At 62.0% G+C, this 27,594-nt stretch overlaps 1 protein-coding gene across 1 annotated transcript in view; it reads right to left on the minus strand.

Annotated features, from left to right (window-relative positions):
• Positions 1-1,675: 1,675 nt before the first annotated feature.
• LRP1 (LDL receptor related protein 1) overlaps positions 1,676-27,594 on the minus strand; it is a 79,492-nt gene continuing 53,573 nt past the window's right edge. Inside the window, 50 exon segments of the mRNA XM_060165816.1 lie at positions 1,676-2,661; positions 2,827-2,971; positions 3,071-3,161; positions 3,265-3,329; positions 3,483-3,584; positions 3,710-3,884; positions 4,293-4,454; positions 4,700-4,873; positions 4,993-5,133; positions 5,278-5,454; positions 5,917-6,033; positions 6,281-6,387; positions 6,887-7,065; positions 7,538-7,806; positions 8,812-8,931; positions 9,010-9,144; positions 9,227-9,367; positions 9,704-9,826; positions 9,994-10,113; positions 10,741-10,873; positions 10,977-11,083; positions 11,775-11,891; positions 12,263-12,388; positions 12,544-12,666; positions 13,032-13,151; positions 13,377-13,493; positions 13,607-13,700; positions 14,118-14,266; positions 14,861-15,049; positions 15,597-15,802; positions 15,939-16,126; positions 16,554-16,673; positions 16,847-16,932; positions 17,069-17,252; positions 18,111-18,301; positions 18,397-18,537; positions 18,617-18,739; positions 18,976-19,066; positions 19,068-19,105; positions 19,267-19,383; positions 19,716-19,838; positions 19,916-19,979; positions 19,981-20,066; positions 20,368-20,481; positions 20,689-20,808; positions 21,077-21,205; positions 21,412-21,537; positions 22,345-22,537; positions 22,905-23,109; positions 26,433-26,622. Of these exon segments, the coding sequence (XP_060021799.1) occupies positions 2,521-2,661; positions 2,827-2,971; positions 3,071-3,161; positions 3,265-3,329; positions 3,483-3,584; positions 3,710-3,884; positions 4,293-4,454; positions 4,700-4,873; positions 4,993-5,133; positions 5,278-5,454; positions 5,917-6,033; positions 6,281-6,387; positions 6,887-7,065; positions 7,538-7,806; positions 8,812-8,931; positions 9,010-9,144; positions 9,227-9,367; positions 9,704-9,826; positions 9,994-10,113; positions 10,741-10,873; positions 10,977-11,083; positions 11,775-11,891; positions 12,263-12,388; positions 12,544-12,666; positions 13,032-13,151; positions 13,377-13,493; positions 13,607-13,700; positions 14,118-14,266; positions 14,861-15,049; positions 15,597-15,802; positions 15,939-16,126; positions 16,554-16,673; positions 16,847-16,932; positions 17,069-17,252; positions 18,111-18,301; positions 18,397-18,537; positions 18,617-18,739; positions 18,976-19,066; positions 19,068-19,105; positions 19,267-19,383; positions 19,716-19,838; positions 19,916-19,979; positions 19,981-20,066; positions 20,368-20,481; positions 20,689-20,808; positions 21,077-21,205; positions 21,412-21,537; positions 22,345-22,537; positions 22,905-23,109; positions 26,433-26,622 (6,794 nt within the window). The 3' untranslated portion in view covers positions 1,676-2,520.

Genomic DNA, 27,594 nt, shown 5'->3' on the forward strand with positions numbered 1-27,594 from the left:
CTGTCTCCAGCTACACACACACACACACACACACACACACACACACACCACTCCCTGTCTCCATCTCTGTGTCTCTGTCTCTCATTCCGTCTGTATCAGCCTCTGCCTCTGCCCCTGTCTCTTCTCCATCTCTGTCTTAGGTCTCTCTGCCATCCTTGGCAGGTGAGGAGTTTTTGAGGACTGCCTCCTGGTAGACCCTCTCCTGGCCATCCTGGCGGGCAGAGGGAGGATGCTGACTGGAGGGGTGTGTGTTCCAAGCCGCAGCTGGGGGCCCCTCTCGTTCTGCCCAGGATCTTGAGGCGACAGGCAGAGAATCAGTGGCTCCCCGGGGGCGCCAGATGCGCGGCTGGCAGAAGGAGGGAGTGAGGGGGTGGGGCTGGTGGTGGTGGGTAGTAGGCAGGCGCTGGGGGAGGGAGAGGAGCCGGCTGGAGGAGGGTAGAGGGGGTGTGGCAGAATAGCCCAAGGGAAGGAAGTGAGAGGCTGGGCTGGGGTCCGCCTGGAGGTGCATAATTAGTGTACTGGGGAGGGGGCTGTGCTGGGCTTGAGGATGAGCTGCGCTGCAGGAGTGCGTACGCCACCTGGTGGACAGATGAGGACACAAGCCTCCCTCTAAGCGATCAACAAGGACGCCCCCTTTCTCCAGCAGGATCGCTCTGCCCTGGGGCCCTAGGGAGCCCGGGAGGCAGTGGAGGATAGCAGAACTGGCTTGGAAGCTGAGGCTGGAGATGGCATCTCAGGACTAAGAGGGAAGGGGAGGGCTCCTGTTTCTAGAGGTGCTTGGACCCATAGCTTCCTCAGGAAAGGCGGAATAGACTGAGAAGGTTAAACCAGGGAGGCAGGGGGAATGAAAGGCAGCGCTCCCCCCTTGGGCTTGGCAAGGGTCCTTCAGACGTTTAAAGCTGCCATCTCTGAGCATATTTGCTACTGTGCGGAGAGCGGAGCTCTAACCCTTTCTCAATCTTGGACCATGTAAAGCGGCGTGACCTTCTGCAAGAGGTTCCCTTCTCTGACCAGGGGCTGAAGTAGGCCTGGTACCCCCTTTGGTTGTAGCAGTCCTTTCCTATCAACCCCTGGGATGTGAGATGTGTCTGTTGGTGGACCGTGGGGCCTGGAAAACTGGTCTTCCCAGCTTTAGCTTCCGGGGCCCTCCTCCTCCTGAATCCAGGGTTCTGACTCTTGGCATCTGATTAATTACCCTCCATGAAGTGTGAGATGTCGGTGCTTCAAGAGCAAACTTAGAGAGAGCTGTATGGGACCACCCTGAAGGATTAGAAAGCCGTTCAAAACCCGTGTGTTCATTTCTTATTGTGGGATTTCTCACTGTGGGAGATAATTTTGGGTAGGGGTGGCAGTGTTGTCCCATAAAAGTGACAATACAGAGAAACAGATCTTGGAGTTAGTGTCCTAGAGCCAGACAGAACACATGATCCAGAGAGGTGAAGTCACTGGTTCAAGTTCACACAGCCAGGAGAAGCAGGTCTTTCTGGTCAAGTCCAGTGCCACCCACTTCCCTGCCACAGCCCAATGAAGGCGGATGGAGCTCCAGAAGGGCACTGAAGACCCGATGCGCAAGCCTCCCTCCAGCACAGAGCATGGCTTCCTCTGGTGGCTGGAGCATGAAAGCACAGGCCAGCTCCCAGAGTCTCACACTCAGGTAGACACAAACGGCTTTTTTTCTTTTTCTTTTTCTTTTTTTACAGTTTTATTTATAACAATATCTGTGTTATTTAGTTGTAAAGGAATTCAGCAAAAATTATTAAAACGTTCATATCCCCAAAACGGGGCTGCCCGCTTGCCCTTCCTTGGTGTGCCCCACTTCCTCCTCATCCCCAGGGGAGGGGAGCCTGGGGGAGTGTTTACCAAAGAAAGTCTCCAGCCCTGGGAGCCACAGTGGGGGCACTGGGGAGGGGGAGGGCCTGTCTGGTAGGGATACTGAGTGTGGCCATCTCAGTGGTGCCCCTAGAGTAGGGGCTGGGGCATGGGATGGCCTCCCCCAAGAAGAACTAAAAAACTCCATCCTTTCCTTCCTACCTCAGCCGGAGCCAAGTCTTCCAGACAAGGGCAGCAAAGGACTCACCCGCCCCAGAATCCCAGAGTCAACCCTCAGGGAGCTGGGAGGGGTGGGGGCGATGAGGGGGGAGAGCCTTGACGAAGTGTCTTGTACAGGGAGGGGGAGGCAGCACCACCAGCTCTCCCAGTGGGGCTGCGTTTTTGGTGGGAAGGTGGGAGGCAGGGCCCCCTTATACCGGTAAGTTGCAGGGGCCCCCTTCCTGCGCCCCCTCCCGGAAGGCAGCATTGGGCGGGGTGCTGAGGAGCAGGCAGGAAGGAGAACGGAAAGAAATAATACTGTGCCCGCTTGCTCGCTTGCTCACTCACATATAAAAAGTAATTCCTTCATTTTTACATTTATACATCCCAGCAGGGCTGGGGAGGGGTTGGCGGGGTAGGATGGGGGCTCCTTGAAGGACCTCTCTGGCAGGGGGCAGGAGGCTCTCTGCAGAAGTCCGATGGTGCAGGATCCTATGCCAAGGGGTCCCCTATCTCATCCTCAGGGCCCCGGCCCAGGAGTTCTCGCTTCTCATCCGTGCTGGCCAAGGAGTGGCGGCTGCCATGACCACCCATATAGAGTGTGGCGTACACGGGGTTGGTGAAGTTGGTGGGCTGCAAGGCGACAGAGCGGTCAGGTGGGGCTCAGGGGCTGGGCTCTGTGGCCCGGGTACCCCATCCCCACCTCCATTCCATCATCCAGCCCAATACCCTTGGTCACCCCACCCACAGCCCTTTGTCCCTGTCCTGGAAGCCTCCTCCTCTGTCCTCCCAGCCCACCTTGTCAGGGTCCAGGGCGAAGTCGGCATCCAGTAGGCCCCCTACATCATCAGGCTCCCCGCCTTCGTACATCTTATACGTGGGGTTCCCAATCTCCACGTTCATGGCCCCGTTGGTCATCCGCTGATGCTGGAAGCCCTTAGCCCTGGGAGGAAGAAGGAGGTTGGGGGCAGGGATTCTAGGGGGATATGGCTCTAGGGTGGTAAAATCATGGCCACCATTTTCCAGACCCCCCATAACTCACCCTCGGACTCGCCGCTTGTACCAGAACACCACTCCTGCTACCAGAAGCAGCAGCAGCAGCAAGAGCAAAGGGATTAGGATGGAGGCCATATCTAGAGGGGAGGAGGTGGGAAGCTCAGTCTGAAAGGCCTGGGAGGCACAAAGCCCTCTGTCCCAGGTCCCGGCAGCCCTGCCTCCCCAACCGCTGCCACCTACGTCCAGGCTGCTCTTGGCCGACCACGTGCTCCTCACACCGGGGTCCCGCCATGTGGGGTGGACACCTGCAGACGGGAGGGGCGGAGCTGAGGGGGCATGTCGTCCACAACCGTGGCTGACGGGGAAACTGGGAGGGACCGCAGGATTCTGCTGGTCCGGCTCAGACTCGGGGGAGGGAGGGATAATCTAGGCCTCAGTGAGGCACAGGCCCAACTCACTGGCACTCGGGCATCATTTTGCTGTTCATGGTGCAGGAACCGCCATTGCTGCAGTGGCCAACGCAGGTCAGACAGCTGGGGGCCACCCGGCCATCGGAGCAGCTGCAGGAAGGAGTGAGAGGCTGGGCAGGGCTGACGGAGGGCGTCTGAGATGCTGGGGAAGGGGCGGGGCGGGGCGGGGCTGGGAGGAGTGGGCCGCGGGTGGGACAGGGCGGGGCCCCACTCACTTGCAGGTGACATCCCCGCTCTGCTTGTTGACCACGCAGGCCCCGTCGAGACAGCGGCTACACTTGTTCACCTCACACCTGGGCCCCTCGAAGTAGGCGGTGCAGCGGCACTGCCGGGAGCCGTCAGCAGCCATCTGGCACGTGCCGAAGTTCTCACAGTAGCCAGAGCACTGCCCTGTGGTTTGGGGGATGGGAGAGGAGGTGCCTCGAACGCCACCCTCAGGAGGGTCCCCCAGAGGTTGTGGGGGGCAGCTGCCCGCCTGAGGGGTCCCCCAGGCCTTTTGGGTGCCTCCCGCCTACTCCTGAGCCCCTGGCTGCCCCCACGTCACAGGCTCCAGGATACAAAGATGTCCCGGAGCATCCTGACAGGGCACTGCTTTTGCTGAATAATCCCGATGCCAGAGGGCTCACTACCTCGGTGGGGAGTGTGCTGACCCCTCCACAGGGGAGCACTGGCAACTTGGGCCTGGCTGGGCCGCAAACGGCCTCTCTCCAGAGAACTTGCACCTGTGACATCAACCTACGCTCTCAGACCCCCAGCTCCACCGTGCCCTGCCCCAGGGCCCAGGGACGGCTCACTCACGGTACTGGCAGCGGTCGCCCAGGAAGCCAGGCAGGCATCGGCACTGGGGCTGGTTGCCCTGGTTGACGGTGCAGGTGCTGTTGTTGGCACAGTACCCCGCACACACCTGCTGGGTGCATTTGGGGCCCGTGAAGCCTGTGGGGCACCGGCACGTGGGCATGCCTGGCGGGAGAGGATGTGTGAGCGGGGCTGTGGCCCACTGAGCCGCCCTGCCCTGCTGCAGGGGAACAGGGCTGGGAGGGCCTGGGCGGAGGACAGACGGCAGAGGAAAGCAACACGGGGCTGGGGGCAGGGGTGAAGTAAGGCCGGGCAGGGGCTGGGGATTTGTCTGAGCGCAGGCGGCTTGCTGGAGGGGCTGGGGGCCCAGGGGCCGGGAGGAGTCCCGGCAGGAGAACTGAAGGCCATACCGGAAGGGGAGGCAGCACACGTGCCCCCGTTGCGACAGTGCTCCCAGCACTGGTCCAGCTCACACTTGTCGCCCGTGTAGCGGGGCTGGCAGCGGCACTTGGGCTGGCTCCGTGCATTGAGGAAGCAGCTGCCACCATTGAAGCACTGCAGGTTACAGGTTCCGGGCCGAGGAGCTGCAGGAAGGATCACGGCGGGGGGTGGAGAGCCGGGGGGTGGTGAGGGGAATTCAGGGGCTGTAGGGAGGAGGGCTCTGGAGCACGGGACCGGGGACCGGAGAGGGGCGTGAGCATACCGTCCGGCGGGGGTGTTGGCGAGGGCACGGCCACACAGGTGCCATTGTCTAGTCTCTTCCCATTGGGACAGGTGCAGACAGGCCCACTGGGGCTCAGTAGGCAGAGCCACTCGCACTTCTTGCGGTCACAAGGGTTGGTCACTGCAGGTGAGGGCAGGGGTGGGAGGATGCTGAGCCCTGTGGACCCAGAACCTCCCCTGCCCACCAGGACCTGAGGCTGTAGCTTGGAGACTCGGCACCCCCTGGCCTTCCCTGCCCCAGCCTGGGCTCTCCGTCTCCACTCACCTTCAGGCTGCTTGTGCTGGTGGTACAGGACCACATCCGAGGCGTGGCTCAGGCCCCCCGTCAGGTTGATCAACGGGCTATGTCCGAACTTATGGATCTTGAAGACACGATTATTGATGTAGGTGACGCCATAGATGTAATCCTCAAAGACATCGATGCTGAAGGGGTGACTGAGGCCTGCGGAGGGGTCAGAGGGGACTCAGGCCCTGGTCACACTCTCCAGGACAGTGGGCCCCAAGGCTCCCAGGTACCTCTAACTCAAACATCCCAAAGCAAACTCTCCTCAACCTGTTCCTCCTGCTGTGGCCACTACTGGCAAAAGGTCCCATCAGCCCTAGACGTCTGGGGTCAGGGTCAACTTCTGCTCCCTCTTCTCACATTGGCTGAGTTCCTATTATTACCCATATTGCCTCCACGCAGCTCAAAACTCATTGGTAGAATGAATGAATGGAAAAGTGGCCCAGAGGGTCAGGGTGAGCCTCAGGCCTGCAGGACTGGTGCAGGGGGTGTCTGGTTGGGAGGGGCCTGAAACGCACTGCAAGATTGTTGAGGGCCAGGCTGAGAAGGATGGTAGGTGCTAGGTGAGGCCTTGGGCTCAGAGGGGAGGACAAGGGCCCGAGGCTGCTGGTGGACTCTGACCTCGTTTGCTGTCAGCAGCCACGATGGGGTCAGTGCCGTTGAGCCGGATGCTGCCGATGACTGAGAGCTTGGCATCCGCCCAGTACAGACGTTCATTGTGGTAATCCACGGCCAGGCCTGGGGGAGCAGAGAGCACTGTGAGGGCCCAGGCCCCCTGCCCCAGGCTGGGGGAGCAAGCAGGACTGTCTCCATGTTTGGGACAGTTCCACCCTGTTCCCATGATCACTCCCAATCACCTCTTCTGGGAAAAGCCTCCACAACCCATCTGTCCCATCCCAGCCCAAGCCTCTTCCCCTACCTTTTGTGTGGCCCCAGGCTCAGCGAGCCTACCCCTCCCACATCCCCTGCCCACTTCTGCACGGACCTGTGGGCCACTGGATGTTGTCCTGTACCAGTGTCTCCCGAAGGGTCCCATCCATGGCTGCTGTTTCAATCTTGGGGTGGTTCCCCCAGTCTGACCAGTACATGGTGCTGGGGAGGGAGAAGGAGTGAGTGTGGCTAGGACCTGGGCTCCCACAGGAGGCCACTCAAGGTGGGCACAGGGCACAGAGACTGCTGGGTACACAGAGAGGAGGGTGTTCTTGTCCACCTCCTCCAGAGAGAAGTGGGGGGAGTCAACTTCCTGACCAGGTTAAAGATCTTTTACTCTAAAACCACACTGTGCTGCTCCAGAGTCGTCTACGTAGGCAGAGCTGCCCCCTGGAGCAGAGGAGAAGCCCAGAAGCTGGCTGCCCATGACAGCCAGCCAGGTGGAGGTCAGGCCCCACCTGAGCAGGCCAGCAGGACCCCAGGCAGCGTCAGGGAGGGCCAGGGCTGGGCGCAGCCTGGAAGACCCAGGGGCCTGCGGAGGACTCTGACCTCAGACTGGTCTGGGAGAGGAAGGACAAGCCGGGGGATGCTGGGCACCCACCTGCAACCCAGGGGCTTCCTAGCCCCAGCCCAGATGCCTCCCCCCAGGACCCCTGCCCACCCCCTCAGCGGGTCCACCACGATGGCGTGGGGCTCGTCAATCATGCCGGAGATGAGCGTCTTGCGGTTCTCGCCCTTCATCTGCGCCACTTCAATCACATCTCGGCCCGAGTCGGTCCAATACACGTTCCCGGCAACCCAGTCGATGGCGATGCCCCTTGGCATCTTGAGCCCTGAAATCTGGATGAGGGGGTTACAGTTTCAGAGGCTTCCACCTTTTGTCTTCCTGCCCATTGTCCAGCTCCCTGACACCCGGTCAGCCTGTCCCTGCTAGATATCGCGACCCTGATTTATTGAGGAACAGAGTAAAGCCCAAAGAGACGAAATAGGTTAGTAAGATGGAATAGGTTAGCTAGTGGGCTGGCTGTGACGATCAGGAACTGAACGTGGCTCTGATGCTGCTGGCCAGGTGCCCCCTGTGCCCTGTAGCCTCGGGCTGCCATGTGGCAGAAACACCTACTGACAATGGTACTGCTCTGTCTACCTGCTGTCCGCGCCTCATGACGTAATCCGGAGTCTGCCCTGCATGCCAGTCTCACCCTTTGGCCCTTCCTCTGTCCTCTGCAAACTCTGCTCTGAACAGTCTGCTTTTTGGAGTCTTCCCACCCAGCCCGTGCCTCCATGTAGGTCCCACCCCAGGCTGGGTGCTCACATTAAGGTGGGTGACACCCCGGTCAATCTGTCGCCGGTGGCGATTGGAAGTGGTGGGAGGCGCAGCAGGTGGCAGGCTGCGGTAGGAGATGGTGCCCGTGTGCCAATTGGTCCAGTAGACGCGGCCAGCCTTGACATGGACATCCATGGCATCGATGCGGACACTCTCGTCACCCTGGAAGGCCTGCTCATAAGCCGAATGGGGGTGACTGGGGAACAGGCTTCGGATCTCGTTGTCATCAGCGATGTACAGGACCTGATACTCAGAGCCTGGAGGGACAAGAGACCAGATGTTGGTGGGGGTGAAAGGTGGGGCTGGGGGCTGTTGGGCCCGGTGCTGGAAGGAGCCGCCGCAACGTGCTCCCCACCCAGCCCAGCGCGCCTTTCACACTAACAATGTCTCTTCTCCTAGTCAAACCATCTGACCCAGTCAGAAGCCTCTGTCATCCTGCCCCAGAGCCAGGCTTGAGGACTCCAGCCTCAGCCCCTGGAACTCCCCTCCCCGCCCCTCCTCTCCTCTCCTGAGGTGATCTAGTGTAACCTGCTGACCCTCCTCCTCCAGCCTCATGGACTTCTGCCTCCTCGTGGCCTCTGCTAGCATCACCACGGTCCCTGCTCCACACTGAGATCTGCTTGCGGGTGCACACACATGTGGGGGTGAGCATGGCCACGGAGGGGGGCAGGTGTGCGTGGGCATCTGCGTGCACTTGGGCACGTGTGGTGGGGTTGTGTGTGCACAGTGTGTGTGTGTGTGTGCCTGGGTGTGCATACACGGATGTGGGGTGTGTTTGTATACAGGCGTGAGGAAGGTGCAGGTGTGTGTCAAAGCATATGTGGGTGTAGAACTTACATGTTCTCACCAAAAAAAAAAAAAAAGTAAATACGTGAACTGATGGATGTGTTAACTCGATGCAGGGGGAGTCCTTTCACAAGGCGTATGTACATCAAATCATCGCCTTGCACACATTAAATACCTTACAATTTTGTCAATTATACCTCAATAAACATGAAAAAAGCATAATGGGAATATGCAAGTGGGGTACACTTGGCTCTGTGTGGTGATGCCGCCTGCGTGCTCTGCCCCCAAACTTCCTCAGCCCCAGGACCTCGGGCCCCTGCATGGCTGCCAGGACGGAGTGCAGAAAGCTGTACTGAGGGTCTGGAATTTCAAGCTTGGGCAAGGGTGCTTGGGGGAAAACACAGCGTTCCAGGTCCCGTTTCTTATCCTGGCATTGTAAGCCCCGCCCCCTCTCTCCGTCCCCTCCCAGCTCCCACCTTCCGCCTTGCAGGTGTTGTGCGTCTTCATGAAGTTGCGCGCGCAGCTGCACAGGTGGCCGCCCTTGGTGTTGTTGCAGAGCTGTGAGCAGGTGCCGAAGCGCAGGCATTCGTTGATGTCTGGGGGTTACACAGGAGGGTCATGGAAAGTCTTGCGTCTGGGGCTTCTGCCCTCCCCGCTGGGCCCCACCTTCCTACCCTGGCATCCAGGCTGGCCTGGCACCGTGTGGAAGCCAGAGCGGCAGGCACAGTACGCGGCTTTCTCGGTGCGCACGCAGCGTGCCTCATCCCCGCAGATGCTGGCGTTGGCGGCGCAGCTGGTCAGCTTGGGGTCTGCAAAGACAGACAGTCTAGGCCTGGGCTTCGGCTCTCAGCCCCTCCCGGCCAAACCCCGCCCCAGCACGCCGGGTCTCACCGATGCTGCAGCCCTCCTCGTCAGAGCCGTCCCCGCAGTCATCGAACATGTTGCAGCGCAGCGAGGAGGAGAGGCAGTGCTGGTTCCGGCACAGAAACTCCTTCTTGTCTTTGCAGTGGGGGGTCTGGGCTGTGGGCGGCTCTGGGGAAGGGCGGGGCTTGAGGTCCTGGGTATTTACCACCCTGCCCCCTCTTCCCACTGGAACCCCCAGTCAGTCACGGGTAGAGGGGGTCCCAAGCCTGGCTGTCAAGCTTCAGGGGCAGCTGGTTAAACATCCAGATTCTCAGTCTCCACCTCAACACCTTCCTCAGGGGCTTCTTTCCCAACAAGACAGGGCCTCCAGGCTCCCGGCAGTGGATCCTCCCCTTTCCCGGTGAATCGGCTCAACAGATGATGAGCCCACCTGGCCCAGCCCCACTGCCTGCAGCACCCCCACTCTAGGCGGCCCAGGCTCCCCCTTACTGGCCCCCTGCTCACCACAGTCCTCCTCATCAGTCCCATCCCCGCAGTTGTCCGTGCCGTCGCACTGGCGCCCGATCCACAGGCAGACGCGGTCGTTCTTGCAACGGAAGGGCCGGTTTGGAGGGCACACGAACCTGGCTGCAGCAGCGAGAGGAGACAAGTCAGAATCAGCCTGGGAGGGGGGGCGGGGGCGGGCCGAGGGCCACCAGGGTGCGTCAGAACCCCGCCCACGCCCCGACAGAAGCCCCGCCCCCGTCTGGGAGCCCCGCCCCGGCCGAAGCCGCGCCCCCACCCAGGAGCCTCACCGCACTCCTCTGGGTTCTCGTCTGAGTTGTCTCCGCAGTCGTCCTCGCCGTCGCACTTCCACGCTAGCGGCTTGCACAGGGTGTTGTTGCACTGGAACTCGTCCAGGGGACAGGTCCGCACTGGGTGTCAGGGGGAGCAAAGAGTAAAGAATGAGCCCTGAGCCCCAGGCTGCTGGCGGCCGGGTCTTGCCCAGACCCCTCCCTCCAGGGGCAGAGACCTAGAGGGAACACGGGGAAAGCGGTGGTACCACCAGATCGAACCCGAGTTTCCTAATTTTCTACCAGCCGGGTAAGCTGGGCAGAACTGCCTCCTCTGGTATTTAGGGGAGAAGAGGCATTTTTGGGGAAGTGTCCACAGGAGTCCAGAGAGCCCTCTTTCTCTGGTGGTGTGGCAGGGCTCCGGGGCCTACTGTAGTTCAATGGCAGGTACACTCAGCTGGGAGTCAGGAGACCTAGGTTCCAATCCCTGTCCTTAGCCCACCAGCGCAGAGCTAGGATATCTGCCCTCACTGCTCCAAGCGCCAACCTTCTCTCACCCGGCCCGCCCACTGCCCCAGGAAAGGAAAGTGAGCAGGGACTTTACTTCTCAGGGCAGCTGACTGCTGTGTTGGAACTTGTGGGATGGGGCCTGGGTGGACACAGCCCACAGGTTTCTGCTGGATTTCAACCCAACTGGCTCCTGATTAAGTGCTACTGCGGGGTGGCGGTCGGGTGGGAGGGCTGGGGAGCCGAGCCGGAGGGGCTCACCGCCAGTGCCGCAGGCTTCCTCGTCACTGCCGTCCATGCAGTCAGCATCTGCATCACAGCGCCAGCGCAGGGGGATGCAGTGACCACTCTTGCACTGGAACTGGTCCATGTCACAGCGGGGGGTACAGTCTTTCTGTGGGCACAGGAGCAGCATCCTGGTCAGACCTGGGCACCCCTGCAGGCCTGCCCTGACTCTTCTAAGGCCATCCCTCCCTCCTTCTGGTCTCCCTGCCCACCTCGTCTGAGCCATCTGCACAGTCATGATCCCCATCACATTTCCAGCGCCCAGCGATGCATCGGCCATTGGCACAGGAGAACTCACTCTCAGAGCAGGGCCGAGGGGCTGGGAAGGACAGGGGAGAGACAGGCCCCAGAAGGGTGGGCATACGGACTCAGCCCTCGAGAGCATCTCCAGCCCTTGCAGAGCAATATCACCCGTCCCTGAGTCCCTGAAGACCACAGTTGACTGGCATAATGACCAAGATGCTCAACTAATCCTGGGCGAGCCAACTGGCTGCCCTCATAGGACCGGTCAGGCCCAGAGGGCACTCACACTTACCCGTCTGGGGCAGACACATGAGAGAGGGCACGGGTCCCCGGCCCTGCCCTCAGGACAGACTGTGTGTGGGGAGGGCAAGGGAGGGGCAAGACCACTAAGACAAGCACCAGGGTTTAGGGAGAGGCCAGTAAAGGAGGATGGGCTGGCACAGCACAGGGACAGGTGGGCTCTGGGGCAGCAGCAGGGGGATGTGGTAGGAGCACGGGCACATCAGAGACACCTACCTCTGCAACCCCAAGAGGACAGTGTGAAAATGGAGAGAAACATGAGATGAGGTGAAATGGCACAAACTCAAATACACAACATGGAGCGGGGTGGGGTGGGGTGAGGCGGGAGGGAGCTCCTGAACCCCAGCCCTGGGAAGCAGCCACCTGCTCTAGTGCAGCCTGGTGGCAGTGGGGCAGGGGCACTGAGCGGGGAGGTCTCCTGGGGGAGGACACCTGCTGGGCCGGGGGGGACGGGGTAGGGGACATACTGCAGCTCTCCTCATCGGAGTTGTCGCCACAATCATTGTCGTAATCGCACTGCCAGCGGCCCGGCACACAGCGGTTGTTCTTGCAGCGGAACTGGTAGGGCTCACAGGTACGCTCGTCTAGAAGAGGCAAGATTGAGGGGCAGTCAGGGACAGAGTGGGGGGCAGACGTCAGGGCCCCGGAAGGTGTGGTCAGGATGGCCAGGAGCTGGAGAGTGGGCATTCCAGCCTGACAAAAAGGTCAGCAGTGGGAGTCCAGGCTGCGTTCTGAGATGTGGAGTCTGTGGGGACTTCTGGGGCAGGAGGGACACGAAAGGATGGAGCTGCTCTGGGGAGGGGATCGACAGATCCCATAGGGTGGCCAGGTGTGTGCCGATGAGGTGCTGGCAGGAGTGGGGACGGGAATTAGACAGGAGTGGGACCCAGGCGGCAGGCAGCCCCAGCCCTCCCCGTCAGGTGCCTTTCCCTGGAGCAGGGCTGGGGAAGCTCACCACACTCTTCTTTGGGCTCATCCGAGCCGTCCCCGCAGTCGTCCTCTCCATCACACTTCCAGCGCGCCGGGATACAGCGGCCCGAGTCCTTGCAGCGGAATTCGTCCACTCCACAGGTCATCTGGGCTGCAAGGGGTGGCCCAGCGATGAGGGGGAGGCTCCTTTCAGGAATGCACTGGGAGGGTGCGGTCTGGGTGGGAGCGGCCACCGAGGGGGGTCACCCGTGGGGGTGGTGGGAGCAGCAGGCACTGCGGAGGGAGGGTGGGCTCCGGGAGACTCACTGCAGTTGGCGGGCTCGTCACTGCCGTCCACACAGTCGTTGTCCCGGTCACAGACCCAGACGCGGGGGATGCAGCGCTTGGTGATGGAGCACTGGAACTGGTTGGGGGCACAGGTCACCTCGGCTGCGGGGTTGGGGAGAGAATGAGGACCTGCCCATTCCACCTGCCCTGCACAGTTCAAGATCCCCATTTTCTCCCTCTCCCAAGCCCTGGCCTTGTCCTGGTCCTGCCGGCAATTTCTTGGGAGGAAGGAAAATCATCTTCCACTTTGGTGATTTTGTCTTCTGGATCCGCACATCTCTACGACGTGCATGACGATTTTACGAGCAAACCAAGTCACACCCCATATAATTCATGTTGCTCATCTAGTAACATTACTTGAGAGCAGCACGACCCCTAGAAGAAGCGGGGGCTAGATTTCAATGTGAATCGTGTTTCCGTGCCCGTTTTCCACCACCCCCCTCCCTACCTCCACCCGGGGCACTCACGGCAGTCCCTCTCGTCCTCCCCGTCTCCGCAGTTGTCCTGCCCATTGCAGCGGAAGATGCCGGGAATACAGCGGTTGGTGTTGGTGCACTTGAACTGACTGGGCAAGCAGACGTGGATGTCTGTGGGGGTGGCAGGAGGGGAGGGTAACTAACGGTGGGTGCAGGATTCGGGAGGGGCGGGGGCCCACTCCCTCGGGGGGGAGAGCGCAGGCCCAGGGCTGGAGAAGCAGGAGTCCAGCCTGGAGAGGTGGCCGCTGTGGGCTGGGCCTCCTTGCCCTGGGAGCGCAGTTACCAAACCCCCAAATCCCGGGGAGGACAAGGCGGGGCGGGAGGGCGGCCCTTTACCGCAGTTGGCCTCGTCACTGTTGTCTTGGCAGTCGTTGTCCCCGTCACAGATGAAGGCCGGGTTCGTGCAGATGCCCGTCGAGCACTGGAACTGTCCTGGGCGGCACTTGAACTCGGCTGCCGGGAGGGGAGGCTCAGCGTCAGCAGGGCCGGGGGGCGGGCCACTCGGGGCCTCGGGAGTCGGGCGGCCCTGACGCAGGACCCTCTTGCCACCCCACCCGGGCACTCACGACAGTCCGGGGGCTCGTCCGAGTGGTCCCCGCAGTCGTCCTCCGTGTCACACTTCCACCAGAAGGGGATGCACTTGTCGTTCTTGCACACAAACTGGAGGGCAGGTGGGGGCGAGAGGGGTTGGTGGGGGTCTGGGGACCTCGGGAGGCTTTCTTTCCAGGGGCCGGGATGTCTCAAAGAAGCAGGGGGGTCAGGTATCTTGGGGGGAGGTTGAGCTGGATGGGAGGTTGGGGTGTGGTGAGCGCAGGAAGGCCAGGCGAGGGGGCATCTGTGTGGAGGTCGGCGGGGGGAGTCAGGGTTAGGGGGTGGGGTGTTTGTGTGAGGTGACGGGTGTAAAAGTATTGCTGTGGGGAGACAAGAGGTAGGCAAGAAATGCGGGGGTGTTAGCGTGGGAAAACCAGATGTGTGAGGACAGTAGGGCGGGTGCTGGGGTCCCAGGAGGAGTGCAGGTAGTGGTGTGGGAGATCGCGGAACGAGGTATGGGGAGCGGGGTCCGGGGAAGAACCTCACCTGGCTGGCTGTGCAGTTGGACACACAGTTGCGCCCATCGCCGCCCAGGTAGAAGTTGGTGGGACAGGCACACTTGTGGCCGCCCCCGGGGGACAGCAGGCAAAGGTTGCTGCAGCCGCCATTGTTGACCTTGCAGGGGTGGTTGGGCACTGCCGGAGGAAACGTGGTTAGAGGGTGGCGGACTGGCCCAGTGTATGGACCACTGCTCCCTGGGCCGCCGGCCTCTGGCGAGGCGAGGGCAGTGCTCACTGGTAACACGTTTTCTGGTCTTCCAAAGGCTGCCTGGCCCATCTATCCCGGGCAGAGGTGGGATGGGTCCAGACCCTGCTCTTTCAGGAGGGAGCTGAAGCCAGAGATAGGAGAGGACTCTGCTGAGGTCCCAGGATCAGGCTGGACCCGAACCCCACACGCTGCCTCCCCTGTGCTCTCCCCCTCAGCTCTGGCCTGCCTGCCTTCGGGGTCTGGCCTTGGTGGTCTCCACCCAGACCTGCTCTACTGGACGGCCTCAGGGCCTCGCTGCTACAAGGTTCTAGGGCTGGACCCCAGCTGGGCTGTAGCTCCTGAGAGCCAGAACGTAGCCTGTCTACAGGCCTCCGAATCTCCTGGTGTCTGCAGGCGCTGCTTGGTCAGCGCTGGGGGAGGGGTGGCCTGGCAGCCCTGCTGAGACAGTGGGGCCCCGTCCCACCGCAGGGGCCCCTCGTGCCTGGCTCAGCGGGGTCGGCTCTCGGTCCTCGGCCGCTTACCGTCAGGCTGGCGCAGGGCGTGGAAGACGTGCAGGTCCATGGGCCGGTGCAGTGTGCTGATGAGAAGCGTCTTGTTGGTGCCCGTGGTCTTGTGGGCTCTGTTGATGGACTTTGTCTCCCAGTCGGTCCAGTAGACGTAGTCCTCGAACAGGGTCAGGGCGAAGATGTGCGGTATGTCCTGGCTCAGCACTGAGGGCGGCAGGGGGCCGGGGGACAGGCCGGGCGGCCGGTCAGCACCGAGTAGTACTGGGCGCCTTCCCTACTGGGCCCTTAACCCCACAGCAGCCCTGTGAGGTGGGCACTAGCCCAGCTCCAGCCCCTGGCCGCACAGCTGGTAAGTGGCAGAGCTGAAACGCAACTCCTGGCCTGTCTGACAACAGGTTCCTGCCCAAATACACTCTACGGTTCCCTGGGAGGGAGTGGGGGCGTCCTGGGTACGCCAGCCCCAGCCCTTCTGCTCCCACCTTCCTCAGGGCCTGTCATCTGAAACTGTGCGTGGGAAGGTGCCGCTCTCTCTCCTTCCCGAGGGAGCTGGTGGTTTCCTCATGCCTGGGCGGATCCAGGGGGCATACCCTGGGGTGCTCTGAAGCCCCAGACCCCCGGTGGGTGGTGTCCTCAGACCATGCCCTCTGGCTTTTAAGCCTACTCTTGCCCCAAAGGCCTGATCCCCTGCAGCTTCAGAACCCCCATCCCCACTAGGTCTGCTGTGCCTGGGCAGCCTCACGGGCACACTGACCGACGTGACGATTGGAGCCATCCAGGCTGGCAAACTCAATGTAGTCCTCACGGGCGTCGGCCCAGTAGATGCGCTCGGTGACGTAGTCCAGGGTCAGGCCATTGGGCCACGTGATCTTGGTGTCCACGATGACACTGCGGCCAGACCCATCCATGCCGATCCGGCCGATCAGTGAGTGGTCCCCCCAGTCTGTCCAGTACAGGTACCTGTCAGGTGGGTGAGCAGTCAGCCCTGAGATATCCAGCAACCAGTCCCACCAGGAGCCTGCAGGGAGGCTGGGCCTGGACGCCCGAGTGTACCAGCTGCCTTCAGAGGCTCCCCCAACCCTCCTCGCCCACGTACCCATTCTGCACGTCCACCACCAGAGCCCTGGGCTCACGGAGGCCAGAGCTGACCAACACCGTGCGATAGGCCCCGTTGAGCTTGGACACTTCGATGGTGTCCCGGCCTTTGTCACACCAGTATAGGTTGCCGCCGACCCAATCCACAGCCAGCCCGTCGGGATTGCTGAGGCCCGTCCTGTGCAGCACCTGCGGGCAGGGGCAGGGAGGAAGGGCCCTGGGTGAGTTGGGGCAGGACCCTCAGCCGCTCTAGGAGCACAGTGGATGGAAAAGGCCCAGCCCCGGGCATGGTGTCAGCCCAGGCTCGAGGATAGGGGTCTCTGGATGAGAGAGACCACAACCCAAGCCCCACAGTGCCTGGGAGCACAGGTTTAAGGGAGGTCAGACAGAAGGGGAACTTACAGCTAATTAGGGAAAGAGAGACAGGAATCTCCTAGACCTCGCTCGCTGGGCTTAGGGGAGAGAGGAGTAAGGACAGGCAGAGTCCTGCGGTGACTCAGTGTGGAGCGGGGAAAAGGAATAATTCAGTGGGGTGGGTGGGAAGAAGGGGAGATGGCCTTGAAGCAGAGAGGGGCCCCTGGGCGGGGGCACGGGCTGACTCTGCGCCCGGCCTCACCTGGACGTTGCTCCCGTTAAGGTGCATCCTTCGGATCATGCTGCCCTGCGTTGTCACGTCTGTCCAGTAAATCATCTGCTCTCGGTAGTCAAAGTCCAAGGCGACAGCGTTGTTGAGGCCCTTGGTTTGGGGGGTGAGCAGAGGGGTGACCGAAGAGTCAGGACGTGGACGGCGGGAGAGGTCAGTGGGGGGATGGCCATGGGCCCGAGTGCGGAGAACGGGGGGCTGTACTGGGTGAGGGACGTAGCTGTGGGTCTGGGGAGGCAGCGGGGTGAGGAGGGCGGGTCTGGCACCTGCTTAAGCAGCGTGTAGTTGGAGCCATCCAGGTTGAGCTTACGCAGGTAGTACCGGTTGGCGAAGATCAGAAACGGCTCCTCGTCTGGAGGCACAGGAGGGCGGCTCATTCTAGCACCCCCGTCCCCAGCCTGCCTTCAGCCCTGCCGTTCCAGCCCGCCCACCCCAGCCCCGGGCTGCCTGCCAGGGCCAACGGCACACCCTCCAAGCCCCCGTCTCACCAGTCACAGCTTTGCAGCTGTGGGGGTCGCCGCCGCGGGGGGCGTAGCCCTCCACGCACAGACACTTGTAGCTGCCGTGGGTGTTGATGCAGCGCTGGCTGCAGGGGAAGGTGGTGCTGCACTCGTCCACGTCAGCGCACGTCCGGCCGTCGTCCTTCAGGCGGAAGCCGGGGCGGCAGCGGCACTGTGGGCACAGGGAGCCTGGGGTGGGCACGGGCAGGGGTCTGGGCCGCCCCAGGAGCTGCAGGCCTCTCACCTCGAGACCGAGGGTCAGAAGCACCCTCCACCCTGGGTGGCTGGCTGTGCCTCACCAAGGGAAGCAGGCAGCACACCGGCACTGAGCTGGCCCACGCCAGCCGTCTGGCTCTCACCCCCACCCCACCCACTGGCGTGAGTCCCCAGTGACTGCCACGACTCTGCGTCCCGAGGCCGAGGCTCAGGCCTCCTCTCACGTGACCCGCGAGCCTCATCCGACAGCCCATCACCTCTTCCTCCAGCACCTTCTTCGCCTGGCTGCTCTCCGGCCCCCAAGGCTGCCCCTGCCCAGGCTCGGCTGCCCCTGCCCAGGCTCCGCTGCCGCTCCCCCCTCACCTCACTGCCCTCAGCGTGGCTGAGCACAGGGCTCCGGCCTCGGACCACCCTCGTGTTCGTCTACACTGGCCCGCTTCGGGATCTCATCCAGACTCATGACTTAAATGCCGTCTCTATGGTGACAGCTCCCAGCCTCTCTCTCCTGTCTGGCCTCCCCCTTGGACTGCAGGCCTGCGCATCTGGCGCCTGTTTGACATCTGCGTGCCCCTCCTTCTCTCGTGCCCCTGACCTCATCTGCCAGCAAAGCCTGCTGGCTCTACCTCCCGAACAGATGCAGAACCAACTAAGCAGAGATGTCTGTTGTACTCAATGCTGGGTCCCCAGTGCCTAGAACACTGCCTGGCAGAATAGGAGCTGAGTTAGCCCTCGTTGGACGGATGAACCGATGAATAAATGAATGAGGGATGGAGGAAGGAGTCCCAGCCAGGCTCCCACCCGGGGCACAGCGCACCTTGAAGCCGATCTTGAGGTCCTCGCAGTCCTGGCTGCAGCCGCTGAGCTTGCGGCTGAGGCACTCGTTGACGTGGCAGCCGCGCTCGTCCGAGCCATCGCCGCAGTCGTCCTGCCCGTCGCAAAGCAGCGCCTCGGCCACGCAGCGCCCGCTGCTGCACAGGAACTGCGAGGAGGCGTTGCACTTGTGCTCTGGGGGGACGGAGGTGGCGGGTCAGCCGGGCCCTGGGCCGTCTGGGGGACGGGGCCGGGCCAAGCGTGGGGAGGGAGCCGGGCGCGGGGCCCACCTGGGCTGGTGCAGTGCGGGTTCTTGGGCGCCTCGTCGCTCTGGTCGTGGCAGTCGTTTTCACCATCGCACTCCCACTGGCGGGAGCTCAGGCAGCGCCCGTTGGCGCAGCGGAACTCGCTGGGGCCGCAGGTCGGGTACTCTGCGGTGGGAGGGGGCAGGTGAGGCTGGCGGCCCGTGCGTGGAGGGCGGGGCCCCTCCCACCGCGGCCCCGGGCTCACCACACTCGGGGGACTCGTCCGAGCCGTCGGCGCAGTCCCGGTCGTGGTCGCACATGAAGTGCTTGGGGATGCACTGGCGGTTCTGACACATGAACTCGCGGTCCTCACAGGTGCTGTTGTACACTGCGGACACAGGCGGACACGGCCCCTCAGCCCCCGCCCGCCCGGCTGCTGACTGTCTCCCCACAACCTTCCTGTGGTCTGAGTGGTAGAATGGGCAGAGCGCTGGACGGGGCGTCGACACCTGGGCTGTAGACAGGGCTCTGCCACTGACCGCCTGAGTGACCCCCGCGGAAACACTTCCTCCCCTGGACCTCGGTCTCCCCTCTGCAAAGTGAGACCACGGCCCCACCACTCACAGCAGCCGGCTGTGACGCTCTCGTCAGCGCCGTCAGCACAGTCCTTGTCACCGTCACAGAGCCAGCGCTCGGGGACGCACACGTGGGTGCCTCGGGCAGGAGAAGGAGCTGGGGCCGCACGTCTTGCCTTCTGTGGAGGGAACAGGGAGCCACTGAGAGACTCAAGAGTGGAAGGAGCAGGGCCAGGCAGCTGGGATGACGTGCCCACTTCTGTGCTGTCCCTGGTGGGGTGCGTGGGGGGCCCTGCCTTCCCGGGGCCACCTCCCCAGCCAGACCCCAGGCCCCTCTCACCACAGTGAGCGGCCTCGTCCGAGCCGTCCCCGCAGTCATCGCTGCCGTCACACAGCCACTGCTTGGAGATGCAGCGATGGTTCTGGCACTCAAACTGGGCCTCTGAGCAGAACTTGTCTGGGGCAGTCGGAAGCCACAGTTAGATGGGGGAGAGAGGGCGGGTCACTCAGTCGGCAGGTAGATGCCAGAGGATGGAGGAGAGACACCCCCATGGCACCCTCTGTGGGGGGCTCAGCAGGGGCTGGAGAGACGGCCCCCATCTCAGAGCCTGAGGGTCTGGGTTGGGGGCACGGGGTGAAGCCCTGGATGCCCTTCTCAAAGGAGGGCATTTCCTGCGAAGGAACCAAGAGGTGGGGCCTGGACAGGGTCTCAGTGGCTAAGGCGAAGCCCCAACCCCACAGGTCCTCTGGGTGCCTAGCTCAGGTGAGCGGGTGCTTGCGGTCACTCACTGCAGTGGGTCTCGTCCTCGCCATGTTCACAGTCGTCCTCCTTGTCACACGTCCAGCTCATGGGGATGCAGCGCCCACTAGGGCAGGCGAAGTAGTTCAGGGGGCACCTGGGGCGCTTCACACCTGGGGGCGAGGGAGGCATGAAGGCGCAGCCGCCTCGGGGGTCCGCGGCCCACCGCACACCTGCCCCCTGGTCGGACCTGGGCAGTCGCGCTCGTCGCTGTAGTCCCCGCAGTCGTTCGCGCCGTCGCACACCCAGCTGGGCGGCGTAGCAGAGGGAGGTCCGCTCACAGGGCTGGAAGCGCACGCCCTTCACCCCCAGGCGGAAGTAGCTGCTGCAGTCGGTGGCGCCTGGCGAAGGCGAGGATGAGGGGTGACACCAGGTTCCCTCCAAACACCCTCCCTTAGAGCTGCTGGCCCGTACGGAGCCTTCAAGCGTTTAGAAAGTTGAACCCTGTTGTTCGGTGGGGGGTGGGGGGTGGTGCTCTGCCCACACTTTCCACTCCCTGCCCCTCCCTGAGTCTCAGGGAGCCAGGCCTGGGGCAGACTGGGAGGGGACTGAGGCTGCCACGTGGGCCAGAGGGAAGGCAGAGGAGCCCGGGCAGGAGGGCAGGGCACCCGAGGAGGCACCCAGGAAAGGGGCATCACTCACTGCAGTTCATCTCGTCCGAGGCATCCTCACAGTCCACAAACTGGTTGCAGCGACTGGAGTTCCCAATGCAGGTGCCGTCCCGGCAGCGGAATTCGCCCACGCCGCAGGCCGTCTCTAGAAGAGCACCCACCCCGTGCCATCAGGCGGGGTCCTCCCTGGGGGGGCCAGGCAGGCCCAGGCCAGGGCTCCCGGCCCAAAGTGCCTGTCCAGCCCCATCATATAGTGCCCTGAACCAGACTCCCTGAGGCCTGGGGACCAAAGATCAGCAAGGGGGGGGGCAGGCTTGGGGGCGGTCCGAGGCCCGGCACGGGTCGCACTCACTGTTGCAGGGAATCTCATCAGAACCGTCCCCACAGTCGTCTGCTCCGTTGCACCACAGCATGTTGGACACACAGCGCCCATTGTTGCACTGGCGGAAAGTCTTCTTGCAGCGGCGTGTATCTGCAGAGCGGGGAGCAGGCCACAGTCAGCAGCAGCTACAGGGCAGGGGCTGCCTCTGATGAGACGTCCTGCGTTTGCTCCCTTGACAAACTTGAGGCTTTGCAACGGGCCAGCATGGGCTCGACTCCTTCTCTGGTCGGGGTTGCGGGGGGCGGCTTCTGCTCCTCGCACTCCCACGCCCCGCCCTGCTGAGGCCTGAGGCTGGTGACTCAGGAGGTGGGGCCTGGGGGCGCGGGCGGGGGCTCTGGGGCTGGAGGAGGCTCCTTACTGCAGTAGGACGGCTTCTCGTCAGACTTGTCCTTGCAGTGGGAGACGCCGTCGCACGTCAGGCTGAAGTTGATGCACTCGCCATTGGCACACTCGAACTCGTCTTGAGCTCGGCACGAGGAATTCACCGCTGGGGAGGAAGGTGGGGGAGCTTCCTGAGTGGGGCCCTGGGGCTCTGAGTGCCCGTACGCCTCTCCCCCCAGGAACTGAGGCCATCCCGTCACACCATGACGAAAGGCTTTGTGGGGCTGGGCTGCTGGAGAGTCTGGGAGGAGACGGTCCCCATCTACGCCCAGGGCCCCCCGTCAGTGCCCTCCTCCCTCCTCCCCCTCTCACCCTGGCAGCTGAGGTCGTCCTGGAGGATGCGGCCCCCTCGGCAGGAGCAGTTGACATGGCCTTGGTGAGTGAGCAGACACAGGTCCTGGCAGCCCCCGTTGTTGATGCGACAAGGGGAGAGTTCGCCTGAGGCAGGGGATGGAGGACAGTGGGCTAAGCGCGTCCTCTGCTGTGCACATGCAGAACGCCCCCCACCCCAACAGCTTCGCTGAGCTTCCTGGCACCACCTGTGACACGGTGGCTCACGGCTGGGGCGGGGGCTGCCGTGGGAAGGCCGGGTGGGAGCGTTTGGGTGAGCCTGAGGTTGAGGATGTGTGTGCTCTTAGGTGGGGTGACTGGGGCTCTGAGCCGTACTCTGGGGAGAGTCAAGCCTAAGGTCGTGTGTGTAGGGGTGGGCACCCCGGGGCACGTGTGAGGAGCGTGTGAGAGGCCAGGACAGCTGCAGATCTGTGTGTGGGACCCTTGGTCGTCAAGCCAGTGTGGGACCGTGTCTGTGCTCGTGCACACAGAGGGTGGAGTAGGCAGCGCCTGGGATGGGTGTGAGATCAGGTTCTGGCGGGTAGGTGTGGTTCTGAGTGGGAGGAATGGCTAGAGCGTGTGCTGGGGGTGTCCAAAGATGTGAATCAGACCAGTTGTGTGTGTGCGCGCGCGCACGCGCCGCGCGTGTGCGCGTGTGTGTGCGCGTGTGCGTGTGTGCGTGTGTGTGCGCGTGTGCGCGTGTGTGCGCGTGTGTGCGTGTGCGCGTGTGCGCGTGTGTGCGTGTGTTTGCGTGTGTGCGTGTGCGCGTGCGTGTGCGCGTGTGCGTGTGCGCGTGTGTGTGCGTGTGCGCGTGTGTGTGTGTGTGCGTGTGTGTGCGTGTGTGCGCGCGCGTGTGTGCGTACATGCTGGCACAGGGGGCAGGAGAGCAAGGCTGGTGGCAGCGGCCCCACTCACAGCTGTTGGTATCATTGGCCACGGCGATGATGCCCATGGGCTGCTGGGGGATGTCCACGCGCAGCAGCTTCATGTCACTGCCCACGTACTTGTTGGCCCGCTGCACGGCCCGCCGCACCCAGTCGGTCCAGAAGATGTGCTCCCCGTACACAGCCAACCCGAAGGGGTGGACGGGCTCTGACTTCAGGATCACCTGGGGAGACAGCATCAGCCCGTCAAAGGGATCACTCTCGCCCCCACCTCCACCCCCTGCAGCTGGCTCCGGGGACCAGGGGCCCGGCTCCTTAGACACAGTCGCAGAAGGGGCAGGATTTGCAGAGACCTGTGACCACCTTCCTCATTTAACTGCTGAGGAAACCAAGCCTGGAAGGCTGAGGATGGCGAAGTGGCAAGGTCAGGGTCTGACGGGGACTCCCCACTGTCCCCCTGGCTCTTCCCACCATGTCAGGTGGCCTCCCTTTCTCCTGCTCCGCGCCTGGGCAATCTCCTCCCTGGCTGACCAGCAGTACCCCAGCGTCAGCTCCCTCGTGCCGCCCGTCCCGCCTGCCCCGGAGACTCACATAGCGATGGGAGCCGTCATACTCGCACCGCTCGATCTTGTCTAGGGTGGCGTCGGAGAAGTAGAGCTTCTCGGCCCGGTGGTCGATGGCCAGGCCATTGGGGGTGCGGATGTCCTTCTCGATGAGAGTCAGGACGTTGGCTCCTGACAGGGCTGCCCGCATGATGCTGGGGTGCTGCTCGTTCCAATTGGTCCAGAACATCAGGCTAGGGGGAGAGAGGGCCACGGAGATCAGGACTCAAAGCCAGGGAGTCCGCCATGGAGGGACCAGGCCCGGGCGTGCAGACAGCCAGACCCGGGGGTCGGCCAGAGTGTCAGCTAGACACCTGAGGTTGCACCACAGGCAACCTCAGAGCCACCAAGGCCAACACAGCCCCAGTGCCTGGGAAGGGCTGCCACACAGACAGCTTGCATGTGTGTGTGTGTGTGTGTGTGTGTGTGTGTGTGTGTGTGTGTGTGTGTGTGTGTGTGTGTGTGTGTGTGTGTGTGCGCGCGCGCGCGTGCGTGCGCGCACGTGCACCAGTGCTTCTCAGTGTCTGTGAAATGGCCACCTGCGTTTACTGAGACAGCGTAGCCAAGTGAGTCAGCCTCTGGGGTTCCAATCCCGGCTCCAGCACTGACCATCTAGGAACATTAGCAAGTTACTTAACCCCTGTGTGCCTCAGTTTCCCACTCTATGAAATAGGAATACTACTACTGCCTGCCCCATAGAGGGGTCTGAGGATTAAACGACAGCTGTGTGTTCTATGTGAGGATTTTCTATTACTTTTTCCTTCATTTCTCTCTTCTCCTGGCATTCAGGAAACCGTTGAGTGTCTAGTGTATCCTAGGTCCTGGGGACGCATGGATTCTACCATCAAGTTCCCAAGAGTCGCCTTCTCCGTAATTTAAGGCCTTTGCATATTAGGGATCTGAGCCTCAGCTTTGCCCCTTACTAGCTCTGACCTAAGCATCCCTCTTGGCCTCTCTGAGCCTCGGCTTCCTTTCAGTGAAGGAGGTGGTGGGAACGCCCAGCCATGCCGTGCTTCTCGGGTGGGGGTGGTGGCGAGGCCCCAGAGGTGGGTGTGGAAGACCCCCGGGCTGGTCAAGCACTACACCGGTGTGACAGTGTGGTCCTCAGACCACCTGCATTGGATGGCGATTCCTGGGTCTTTGTCCTGGAGATTCACGTGCAGTTAGGGTAGGGTGAGGCCAGGGAACCAGACTTGCCAGCGCTCCCCAGGCCACCCTCATGCACCCTGGACTTTGGAAAGCATTGAGCTACACCAAAGCCAGATCCGCTTTTCAGTTCCCTCACAGGACCTGCCCTCTGCCTCCCAACCCCCAGGCCCCTGTGTCCCTCATCCTTCTGCTGTTCTGGCTACAGAGCTGCCTCGCAGAGCTGCTGGACTTATCTCCTCAAACCTCTCCAGGTCTCACTCTTTTGAACACTCCCCCTCCCCCGTCTCTCCATCCTGCCACTGTGCTCAGGTAGGAAAAGGATGCTTCCCTCCCATTAGGGAGGTGCTGGCCGCTCCTGAGCCCATGAGGATAAAGCCCTGGTTTTAAAGGCCTCATCGGGGAAGGGGCGGGGTTCTGGTGGCTCCTGGAATCAGGATGGGCGCGGACGGAGGCATCTCCCTCTGGCCTCCACAAGAGAAAACGGGTGTCCCGAGGCAGCTGCTAGAGCCATCTTCCTCCCCATCAGGGCCACCCACACCCTCAGGTACAGCACACTCTGTGCTGGGAAGTGGCTTTCCTCCTATCGTTATAAACTGCTACACGTGGCAGAACAATCCGTGCTGTCACTGTGGATCCCAAGTTTGGTAAAACCACTCCCCGGGAAAGGGCCATGGGGAATGGTGCGGAGGCTCTCCTGAGGGGCAGGCAGTCAGCACCCAGGGTTGCGGTGACTTTCTAACCGGGCTGGGGGAGGCCGCTGCCCCCTCCGCACTGGCTCCCTCCCGTTCCTCCAAAGCGCTCGCTCCTTCTGGCCAAGGGAGGGCCTGTCCCAGACGGTTCGGCTCTTTCTCCCGTGCCCCGCCCGGCTTCAGTTCACCCTGTCGTCTCGCAGACCTGGCTCATGCATTGCCCCTTGAGAATACGTTCCCTGACTTCCAGCCCGGGTCAGGTCCTCGTCACACACTCGTGGAGCTCCCTGCAGCCTCGTGAGGGCAAGAATCAAATATGCCGGCAAAGGGCTGACACAACCCTGCTCCCCATCGGATCCTCAGCACGTCGCTGGCTCTCAAAACCCATTTGCTGAGTGAAGGACCGAGTCCCCGGAGCTCAGAGCGAAGGAAATTAGTGGGCTCTGAATCAAACGTGAGAGGCAGGCCGGGGGGCCCAGAGCACGGCCCCCCCATGGAGGCTCCAGGCTCACGAGGGACGGGCCCGGGGGGCCAGCCCCAGGCAGGTGAAGCCGCCGAGGGTCACGGCGGGGAAGACGGGATCTCCGGTCGTGAGCCGCGTACGTGCGGGACAGGACTGAGGCAGGAAGGACCCTCGAGCTGGCTGGCGGTGTCAGGCAGGCCGGCTTTGGGCCAGGCGTGAGTTACATCAGGGTAAGGAATCTAGGTTTGGTGCACTCACTGTTTCTAAGTAGCTGCTTTTGGCTTTTGTTTGTTCCTTAGTTTCCTAGTAAAGCTTTGGGAAAACATTCCAAGCGCTGCTAAATCCAGGGGAACAAAGTTTTGCTAGAATGTGGGCCAGCAGTCCTAAGGTGAGGCTGGGGGCTCACTAGAGGCCCACGTGATGGGGCCGGGGGCTGCCCCTGCAGGAGAGCAGAGTGGGTGGAGGCTGGGGGTGTGTACCATGCCGGGGGGTGTCCTCCCAAATTCTCCCTTGGCAATCTTAGCCCAGCCTCCTGGGCTTCCTCAAGCCTGTCCCCCACCAACCCCCCGGCACCCCCCGCACCCCCAGCCCCAGCACCTCAACTGGGCTGGGCGTGGCTGAGGCCCCTTGAAGTCCTTCCCTGCCTGGAGCCCTCCCTCCTCTGGCGCTTGCTCAAAGCTCTTATCCGGGCTGCCCTTCCCTGGCCTTTGCAATTCCAGGCCCTGTGCCAACCCACCGCCCCCGTGCTGCCTCTCGGTCATCACATCCAGCCCTGTGCCGTCAGCAGTTTCCCACCAGTGATTTCTCTCCCCAGCTAGGTGGCTTGAATGCGCCCAGCTCAAGGCTTCCATACAACAGGTGTTCAGTGAACAACCTTTGCTTGAAGCTTGGAGACCCAGAAGGACAGAGGACCTACTATGTGCCTTGAACATGGCTCTCTGATGAATCAATTAATCACCAAGTCAGAGGGTCCTCCACAGCTCTCTCATCCTCCCCTTGATGAGGCACCTGAAATGCTATTGTCCTCATATTACAGATGAGGAAACCAAAGCTCAGAGAGGTCACGCAGCTGGTCTAAGGTCACACAGCAAGGAAGTGGCTGAGCTCAGGTTAGAGCCAGCCTCTCCTGCTCCTGCATCCCCTTTCCTGGTCTGCCTAGGGGCAGTTCCTGCCACCCTGTGGCCCACTGTCCCCATGCCCTGGGCCCGCAGCTCACTTCTGGCACTCATCCAGCACAAAGGCCCTTGGGTGGTCGTCTCCAGACATGGTGATGACCGTCTCACGCTCGAAGGCTCCCGGGCGGGTCTGGTCCACCGTGTGGCGGGTGATGGTGGATGTCGTGTAGCTTGTCCAGTAGAGAGTATCCCAGCCACGATGATAGGCCAGGCCTTCCACGGAGCCCACGTCTGCGAGGAGACAGGAGCAGCGATGGGTCAGGACAGGGCCAGAGAGCAGAGCGAAGGGGCAGCCTGGGTATCCCCACGCTAAGGGGATGGCCTGGGGCACCCTCTCCTTTGGCGTATGTGGGGCTGGATGGGAAGTGTGGGAGCTGGGGAATGTGTGTGGGTGTGGCCCTCGGTGCCCCCAGCCCCTTCTGCACCCCCCTATTTCCCACCCAAACGATCCATGGTCCATCCCCCTAACCCTTCTTTCTGTGTCCTCCCACGGCTGGATAGATTTGGCTTTACGCTGTGGTCACACTTCCTGGAGCTAAAGTTCTACCAAGTTGGGCGCAAACTGGATTTCAGTAAATCAGATCCCACGTGGGCCGCACTGGGGAGCTTCCGACTTAAAAAGACCCTGAACTGAATTGTCTGGTAGACATCTTAGGCTCAGGTTAAGAACCTGAGTGCATGATGAAAGAGACGTAGCAGAACTTAGGTTTAAGAGAAAAAGCCTCAGGGGTTTCAGTGACTTCAAGCTGTCTGGCGATGTGGTTGCCAGAAAGCTGCGTTAATAGAAGTATTGTAGCCCGAACAATGGCCCGGAGAGAGGGGACACTTCTGCCAGTCTCTCCCGATCGAGCTACGATTACAGAGTATCGAGTACAGCTTTGGACACTACATTTTTAGACAGATGTGGGGACTGGATTCTGTGAGGCAGACAAGGGCCAAGGAGGTTGAAAGACAGGTCTGTTTTTATCACCACTGTATACCCGGCACCTAGTTCCGCGCCTGGCAGGTCTTTACGGGCAGGAGTGATAAATGCATGAACAAATGAATGAGTCAAAGGACCTAGGAGCATCCAGCCCGGAGAAGAGAAAACTAGTGGAATAAAATAGCAGTTTTCAAAGAGCTGAAAGGCTGTCCTAGGATGACAGCTCTAACCTCCCCCCACCCTTTATGGAGCTCACACAATGTGCCCTGCGCCGAGCTGAG

This window comes from Lagenorhynchus albirostris, chromosome 11 (assembly GCF_949774975.1).
Source record: "Lagenorhynchus albirostris chromosome 11, mLagAlb1.1, whole genome shotgun sequence".
Classification (NCBI taxonomy): domain Eukaryota; kingdom Metazoa; phylum Chordata; class Mammalia; order Artiodactyla; family Delphinidae; genus Lagenorhynchus; species Lagenorhynchus albirostris.